Source organism: Triticum aestivum, chromosome 5D (genome assembly GCF_018294505.1).
Source record: "Triticum aestivum cultivar Chinese Spring chromosome 5D, IWGSC CS RefSeq v2.1, whole genome shotgun sequence".
NCBI lineage: Eukaryota > Viridiplantae > Streptophyta > Magnoliopsida > Poales > Poaceae > Triticum > Triticum aestivum.
This window is the reverse complement of record NC_057808.1, coordinates 375,384,416-375,393,981: the sequence shown is the minus strand read 5'-3', so window position 1 is coordinate 375,393,981 and position 9,566 is coordinate 375,384,416. Positions and strand designations below refer to the sequence as shown.

The 9,566-nt window shown below is 47.0% G+C and overlaps 1 protein-coding gene across 1 annotated transcript; it reads right to left on the bottom strand.

Annotated features, from left to right (window-relative positions):
• Positions 1–472: 472 nt before the first annotated feature.
• LOC123120657 (uncharacterized) lies at positions 473–862 on the bottom strand. The gene has a single exon (XM_044540650.1). The coding sequence runs from the start codon at positions 860–862 to the stop codon at positions 473–475; it is 390 nt and encodes a 129-aa protein (XP_044396585.1).
• Positions 863–9,566: the final 8,704 nt, after the last annotated feature.

Genomic DNA, 9,566 nt, shown 5'->3' with positions numbered 1-9,566 from the left:
GTCCACAACCTTCACGTCTCGACCTTAGGGTGAAGCAGTGACCACGACACAATGAAAAATTCGGGTACCTAATGTTTAGCAAAACTGAAAGAAAAGCTTCACAAAACCATCAAATGAAAATTTCGGGTACCTAATGTTTAGCAAAACTGAAAGAAAAGCTTCACAAAACCACCAAATGAACTGCCTGATCTTTAAGTAATAATCATGACTACTCGCTACCCTCTTTCCCTTCTTCCTGGTTATATCTGGAACTATTGTATTTCCGTTTAATGCAAATGAAAAAGGGTACGCCCGGTTCAAAAAAAAATGACTGCCACTGTAAATACGCAATCACACTTAGATAGCCTAATGCCATTCCGCATTAGTAGTCCTCGTTTCGAATGGAGAAAAAAAACACTAGCACTCACTTAACGATGCCTGGCTCATGCTCTGCAGCATACACTCGTAACCGTACAAGCACAAGCAAAATCGGTCACGTAGCTCTGGCCAGCTCCCTGTCCACCGCCACCTTGAGAAAGCTCCCTTCCTCCACGACCATCTGCACCGGCAGGAACTCGAGCCCGTTGGCCACGGCGAGCATGACCTCCTTCATCTCCGCCCGGAACTCCTCGCGGTCCACTGTGCCGTTGCCGTCGTGGTCGAAGCGTGCGAACAGGCCGCGGTAGAGCTTCGCGAGCTCGTCAGGACCAACGCCGCCGGCCTCGTCCACACCGAAGTGCTTCTCAAGGACACCGAGGCTCATGAGCTCCCCGGCCATTTCGGTGTAGCAGAGCAGGCCGTCGTGCTTGGCGTCGAGGGCCGCGAGGCGTTGAAGGCGCCCTTTGTTAGGTTGATCTCTCTCCCGTTCGATGGGCCCTTGCATCGCGCCCTGATCGGGGGCGCCCAACCAAACCATGGTTGGTGGGCCCCTGTGACCCGCGCTATATAAACAGAGGTGGGGGCCGGGGCACATGTCACGAAGTTCATTGCTGGCACAATCCCCACCAACAATCCCCTACCGATCTAGGGTTAGCGCGGTGCTCACGAGAAGCACACCACCGCCGCCATCCCACTGCCATCACAGGCACCACAACATCACCATGGCTGCTGGTTCAAGCTCGCAAGGCAAGGCAGAAGATAGGTTACCGGATTGATCTAACCTATCCGATCCAAAGTGCATCTATCAATGGTATCAGCCAGATCGGGTTAGATTTTTTCAGTTGAAAAGAAATCACAGAAAGAAATCCCCTTTCCCCAAGAACCCTAGACAGGGCAAAGAAATCTCAAAGAAAAGTTGCGCCGCCGCACATGGCCGCGCTGTTCCTCTCGATCCCGAATCGCATCGGCAAGCCGAGGATTCGGGAAGAAGAACCACCCCATGGGGCAAAGGGCACCGCGACCAAACCGCTCGACGGCGGCGCGCTCACCGCGAGGTGGACGCACAGCTGGTGAGGGAGAATACCACGGCGCCGCAGCCGCTCCGCCGCCCTCGGGCGCGAAGGGGAGCAGAGGAGGTCTTGACCGCTCGTCCCTTTCTCTCTCTGTTGCTGGAATCGGAGGGAGAGATGGACGGAGGAAAGAAGAAAGGAAAAGTGACGGAGCTCACGCGGTGTGGTGTCTTTTGCCGCCGTCGCTGGCTGCCGGCCGCGCCCTAGCTCCGCTGCCACAGGACAGAGATGAACAGGGAGAGGCGCGACACTGCAGACCGGAGAAAAGAAAGGGGGAAGGGGGAAGGGAGAGCAGGCGTGCGCGGCGTGGTGGCTTCCGTCGCCGGCCGAGGTGAACCCCTCTCTTCCTGCTGTCTCAGGCGAGGAGACCAACAGCAAGAGGGAGGGAGCGGCGCGCTAGGGGGGAAATGAGGCTAGGGTTCCCTCGCCTGGCCGGGAACGCGTTTTTGTTCGAGCGAAACGCGCGCAGACATCGGATCTACGCGGACGGCCAGGATTGAATACCTAACCGTAACAGTGGGCTATTGGGCCGAAAGCTGAGGAGGCCACGGGCGCAGCAGCGCGAGCTGGGCCGACGCCACAGCCACGGGCGGCCCAGGCCGAGTCCAGGCCGGCTGCTGCTGTTTTTTCATTTTAAGTTTTTTTGGCAGATTTCAAATTGTGTTTTCTAGTCAAAAAAATTTCAACGATTTTTTTTAGAAGATAGAAAAGTAAACTGAAAATGTTTCTGAAAATGAAAACAAGAAATTTTCAGAAAAATAAATGTTCATGAATTTTATAAAGAAAACAATAAAGTTCATGAATTTTTATTTTAGTCGAAGAAAAGTTTCTGTAAAAATTAAGAAGTCCGTGAATTTTTATTCATGTTTTTCCGCTGCTAAATAATTAATAGTGCTCTTTTACAAAGAAAATAAAAGTTTAGATAGTATTAATGTTTTAAAGAGCATATTAAAGTGATTATTAAAAATGAATATGATTATGTTATTTTTATGACCAACATTGTTAATAACATGATCATGTTTTATTATTGAAATTTAAAGGTGCATTTATTTATAATATTTTGCCCAACGGTACTATAGATTTAATTGCATAGACAATTTTATGTTTAATTTGACCAACGTTAGATTAATGCATATGATTGTTATACTGATGTCACTTAAATTGTGATTTCAGGAGGCTTTCACTTGATGTGTTGCCTAAAAGATGTTCCGACACTCAAAGGTGACAATTACACTGAGTGGAGGAACAAAGTAGAACTGGCATTTGTCTGTGCTGAGCTGGACTGGGTTGTGGACATTCCACAGCCGGTCAGACCTACAGATCCAGTAAGAGAGGCCACCGATGATGATGCTGCGTGGGATAAAAAGAGGTGGGATTATGCTCCTTTGGAGATGTAATACTCCATAGAAAATCAAAAGTGGGTCAATGCAAACAAAAAGTGCATGGCATTTATAAAAAATACAATTGAGAGCACCATTGTGGGCTCCATTGCAGAGTGCACTTCCGCAGGGGAGTTGCTAACAAAGATAAAGAGCCAGTTCACTGGCTCTTCAAAGATATATGCCACCCAGGTGTTAAAACAACTGGTGACAGAACACTACACAGGTGGTAGTCATGGAATAAGAGAGCACATCCTCAGGATGAGCAATATGGCAGCAAAGCTAAAGCCCATGGATGAGGACCTGGAGATCAAACCAAAGCTCCTGGTCCACCTGGTCATGGCTTCACTGCCAAAGGAGTTTGAAACTTTTGTTGTAAACTACAATATGTCACCTGGAACATGGGACATTGAAAAGACAATAGCAATGTGTGTCCAAGAAGAGGACAGACTTAAAGCCTCACATGGTGGTTCACTCAACTATGTGAAGGATCACAAGAAAAAGAATTACAATCAAAACAACAAAAGTTCTCCTTCAAAGCCACAAGGAAAAGCTCCCTATCAGCATCAGCGTCAGCAACAGCCTTTCCCAGTGGACAAAGACACTTGTCTCCACTGTAAGAAGACCGGGCATTACAAGAAAGACTGCCCTGATTGGCTAAAGTCAATCATGGCAAAAAGAGGTAACAGTATAGTTTCATCTGTAAATGAATCCCTGTATACACAGTTTTCAAAATCCACTTGGTGGATTGACTCAGAAGCAACTGTTCATGTTGCAAATTCTTTACAGGGATTCCATTCGACGCGGACTACGCTAAGAAGCGAAAGACGCATTGAAGTGGCAAATGGAGTTGAAGCAGAAGTTCAAGCTGTCGGTGACATCTCCTTGGAGTTAGCTGATGGATTCAATCTTCTACTTAGAGATGTTTTATTTGTTCCATCATGTCATACAAACTTAACTAGTGTTTCTTGTTTGGACAAAGATAATTATGAATGTTGTTTTGGACATGGCAAGTGTGCCATATGGTTAAATAATGCTTATGTGGGTGATGCTTTACTACACAATGAGCTTTATTTGTTGTCACTTCGTGAAAAAGTTTATTATGTACGCAATGTGAAAGAACATGTTTCCGCGTCGAATAAAGAACAAAAGAAAAGAAAGAGAACATTCGACTCATCAAAATTATGGCACTGTCGCTTGGGCAATATTTCCAAGGGGAGAATAGAAAGATTAGTCAAAAGTGGAATTCTTCCTCCGTTAGAATTCTCAGACTTAGAACAATGCATAGATTACATTAAAGGAAAGTATATAAAACAAATCAAAAAAGGTGCAATCCATAGCACAGGCACACTAGAAATCATCCACACTGACATTTGTGGACCATTTCCGGTGAAAAGTGTGGATGGATATGACTCGTTCATAACATTCACAGATGATTACTCTCACTATGGTTATATTTATCCAATCAAAGAAAGATCGGAAGCGTTGGATAAATTTAAAATATTCAAAGCTGAAGTTGAAAATCAGCATGATAAAAGAATAAAGATAGTAAAGTCCGACCGTGGGGGAGAGTACTACGGTCGGCACACTCCGTATGGCCAAGTCCCTGGACATTTTGCGAAGTTCTTGTAGGAGACTGGCATAGTAGCCCAATATTCAATGCCGGTCGAGCCTCAGCAAAATGGAGTAGCTGAAAGGCGCAATCGTACACTTATGGATATGGTGCGCAACATGATGATTTATTCCAACTTGCCATTGGGATTATGGATGGAGGCGCTTAAAACCGCCATTCACATTCTCAATAGAATACCAAGCAAGTCGGTGCCCAAAACACCGTACAAGCTATGGACAGGAAAGGTGCCCTCCCTACAACACTTCAGGGTGTGGGGGTGCCCTGTTGAGGCCAAAATGTTTAATCCAAACATTGCAAAGTTAGATCCAAAAATAGTGAGTTGCCACTTCATTGGCTATCTAGACAGATCAAAGGGTTTTTGTTTCTACTGCCCAGACAGATATACAAAGTTTGTAGAAACAAGACATGCAGTCTTCTTAGAGGACGAGATGACGAGGTGGAGCTTGGTAGCTCAAAAAATTGATCTTGAGGAGAAGAGGGTGCATGCACCTAATCTGATGATCCGGGAGCCATTTTTCTCACTACCAGTTGCAACTCCACCCATGACAACTATGGGGGTAGACCCGGAACCTGTCCGGCAGGAGCCGACTGAACCCGTGTTGTTGAGCATGAAAGGGAGGTGCAACAACAAATTTTAGAAGAAGTGCCAGAAGTTGAGGCACAGAATGTGCCAGAAACTGAGGCCCTTAGAAGGTCTACAAGACACAAAAAGTCAGCTATTTCTACTGATTATAAAGTTTATAACATGGAAGTAGTTCATACAGAAAAAGATCCCACCTCATATGAAGAAGCCATGAGAAGCCCTCATTCATCGAAGTGGATGAAGGCAATGGAAGATGAGATGAAATCGATGAGTTCCAAAGATGTTTGGGACTTAGAAGAAATTCCTAAAGGAGCCAAAACAGTAGGCTGCAAATGGGTCTACAAAATTAAGTATGACTCTAAAGGGAATGTAGAAAAGTATAAAGCATGACTCGTGGCAAAAGGATTTACATAAAGAGAAGGGATAGATTACAATGAGACATTTTCTCCAGACTCATGTAAGGATTCCTTCAGAATCTTAATGACATTAGTTGCTCATTTTAATTTAGAGTTACATCAAATGGATGTAAAGACAGCATTTCTCAACGGGGATTGAAAAGAAAATGTCTACATGAAACAACCCAAGGGTTTTATCATGGAAGGCAAGGAAAATATGGGATGTCGCCTGAAAAAATCCATTTATAGATTAAAAGCAAGCCTCTAGACAGTGGTATCTAAAGTTTAATCAAACGATTAAAAGTTTTGGATTTAAAGAAAATATTGAGGATAACTGCATTTATGCAAAGTTTAGAAATGGGAAATATATTTTCCTAATCTTGTATGTGGATGATATTCTGCTTGCTAGCAGTGATGTTAGTCTACTACAAGAAACAAAGAAACTCTTATCCTCAAATTTTGACATAACAGATCTTGGTGAAGCATCATATGTTTTGGGCATAGAAATTCACCGAGATAGGAACAGTGGAGTCTTAGGACTATCGCAGAAAGCATATTTAGAAAAGGTTCTTAAAAAGTATAATATGCATGCGAGTAAAGCCACAACTGCTCCAATAGTCAAGGGCGATAGTTTTGGGAAATTCCAATGTCCCAAGAACCAGTACGAGATCGATCAAATGAAAGCAGTACCATATGCTTCAGCAGTTGGCAGCTTACAATATGCACAAGTGTGCACTCGCCCTGACTTAGCCTTTATCACCGGGGTACTCAGTAGATATCAAGAGAATCCAGGCATAGAGCACTGGAAGATGGTAAAGAAAGCATTGCGTTATGCACAAGGCACGAAGGACTACATGCTAATATACAGGAGAAGTGATTACCTAGAGATAAAAGGGTATTCAGACACAGATTTTGCGGGGGACAAAGATGATAGAAAATCCACGTCAGGATACGTATTCACCCTCGCTGGGGGAGCTATTTTGTGGAAAAGCTCCAAGCAGTCAATAGTTGCATCATCCATGATGTATGCAGAATTTATAGCATGCTTCGAGGCCACGGGCAGGTGTCGGTGTCAAAACTGCGGCTCTCGGGTAGGGGGTCCCGAACTGTGCGTCAAAGGTCGATGGTAACAGGAGGCAGGGGACACAATTTTTACCCAGGTTCGGGCCCTCTCTATGGAGGTAATACCCTACTTCCTGCTTGATTGATCTTGATGAATATGAGTATTACAAGATTTGATCTACCACGAGATCGTAATGGCTAAACCCTAAAAGCCTAGCCTGTATGACTACCGTAATGAGTATCTCCCCCTCCGGACTAAGTCCTCCAGTTTATATAGACATCGGGAGGATCTAGGGTTACACAAGGTCGGTTACAAAGAAGGAATCTACATATTTGGTCGCCAAGCTTGCCTTCCATGCCAAGGAGAGTCCTATCCGGACACGGGTGCAGTCTTCGGTCTTCGTATCTTCACAGCCCATCAGTCCGGCCCATGGCTAATAGGCCGGACGCTCGAGGACCCCTTAGTCCAGGACTCCCTTAGTAGCCCCTGAACCTGACTTCAATGACGAGGAGTCCGGCGCGCAGATTTGTCTTCAGCATTGCAAGGCGGGTCCCCCCCTTTTCGAATACTTCACAATGGTCTTCAGATGATCGAGTTCAGCTCCGTAACACAAGTAGCATATACTCCCACAGAGGGCATAGTAATTTATAAGTCCAATCCTCTGGCAACTTTTTACAACATGACATCACGTCCGTCCGATCATTATTTCAAACCATTTTTTGGCCTGCAGCCCCACGTTCCGAGACGCGGTTGTCATTGGCACGTCTTATCCAAGCAGAGATTGTGTCCCCTTATTAAGGGATTCTTTATCGACACGGACGTGGCTAACCCAACTGTCTTTGGGGTACAATTCCTTGGGAATAGGCAAGCTTTAAGGCCCGGGAGGAGGCGTTCGATATTCACGGCCTTTATAAAGGGGTACAGACCCGTCTTTCTTCTCCACGCTTGCTTCTTCCTCAACCCTTACTACCTCAAGTTCCAACACCCAGGTTTCAATCGCCACAAGCCTCAGTCATGTCCGGATCCAGCCGTCGAGGCCGGTGGGTGGCTTCTTCTGTCACAGAGGAGGATATCGCGAAGCTTCGGGCGGCAAGATATCTGACCGCAGAAATCCTCCATCGGCTTCCCACGGAAAGGCAGGTTATCCCCACCCCAGATCCAGCGAGAGGGTCGTGTTCGTTTCCCACTTCCTTTGAGGATTAGGGTTTGCCCTTAATCCCTTCGTCCGGGGGCTCATGTTCTATTATGGACTAGATTTTCACGATCTCGCCCCGAACTCTGTTCTTCTCATCTCGGCGTATATCGTCACGTGCGAAGCCTTGCTCCGAACTCCTCCACACTTCGGCTTGTGGCTCAAGACCTTCAATGTGGAGCCGCGAGTGATAGAGGGGGAGGAGGCGGAGTGCGGTGGAGCCTCAGTGAGCAAGCTTACCAGTGTTGTTTGGCTAAAAGGATCCTTCACAGAATCTTCCAACTTATGGCAGCAGGAGTGGTTCTATATCACCGAGCCCCGTGGCTCCAAGTGGGAAGCTGCGCTTGCGTTCCGATCCAGCCCCCCAATCAGCTTGCATCATGGACTAATAAGGGGTTGGACTGGGGATCAGTTGACGAAGTGCGGACTCTGCAGAGCCGCATCCGAAGCCTCATTGAGAAGGATATCGATCTTGTCAACGTTATCCAGGTAATGCTGGTCCGTCGGACCCTGCCGTGCCAGCGACGGCCTCTCCGCATGTGGGAGTTTAACCTAGAAGGGCCACGGACTCTTCAGCACTTCTTCAGTACTACGCACGAACGAATGTGGAAATTATTTTTCGGGAAACGAAAACAATGGCCAGATACCACTGAAGACATCGGCCTTGACTGTAACCATTCGGACACCCCGGTAAGTATCCATCCGCCGAACACCTCCTAATCAGGTATCCTGTGGTAAGACACTAAGCACACATCTTTTTCCAGGGCCGGATAAAGAAAGCGGAACGGATTAGATGTCCGGCCCCTCTTCCCGAAGACTCAGCGGACCCCATGTTAACAAGGATGCTGGTACCGGCACCGTACCAGGCGCCGGTAGAGGAGGGTAAGGTGGAAAGTGGGAAGATCCGGGATGACCTTCATTCCGGAGGTAAATCAGATACCGCGTCCGGAGAAATCGACATTTCTTCGACCGAAGAAAAAGGCGAAGGAGAAGCGAGTATCCCTTCTCCATTCAGGAAGAAAAGGGCCGCCTCCGAAGGTTGGGAGGCGCGGTCTCCCAAGAGGGGCAAGATGCCACCGTCGGGCGGCTCGTGATTGGAAGGTGACGCCGTTGAACAGCTCCGTCATGAGGACAAGCCCTCGACCAAATCATAAGTGAATCCAGGGTGCTTTGATCGCATCCCATTCCTTTCTTGTTACCGAAGAGACATGTAACGTACCTGTGTATGTTTACAGTTCGGCACAGAGTTTTCCTGGGCAATCCTCTTCTTCGGGAGATCTCCTCCCAGAGATGATGGAAAGCGAGACGCCTCCCCCGACCTCCTCTCCCAATAAGGCGGACGACTTCGAAGTGTCATCTCGGATGGTTTTTCTTGATCAACAAGCGGCACGGGGGATGAAAGAGGCAGTACCCGAAGGTGGACCTCCGGTCGTCCAGGACTCGGGAGCCAACAATGAAGGCCCCGGACTATCAGGTTTTCAGCCAACGATGATTCAGGAGACGTGTGAACAGGTTCCTTCAAAGGATGATCGTGCTCCTACAGCGGCTTCCGGAGACCCGGCGGCGCCGAATATGTTGAGGGATATGCTGCGAAAAGCATCTGTCTCGGAGGAACAGCATACCTTGATGGGTACGGTGGTTGAGAAGATTCTTTCCGCGAAGAGCGGATTGAATGAAGCCTTCATGAGCCTGCTAAGAGGCTTCGAGGTTTGTGATGTAATATTTTCAACTATATTTTATTTGCAAAAATGCACCTGTGACGAATCTGGTTAAGTGGAACACATGCTGCTTCTCCCATGGCAACTTCCCGGACTACGAATATTGCCAAGCTGCAGCGGAAGCTTGATGTGGCAGGGGATGACATTGCGTTAATCAATATGCGTCTTGACGAGTC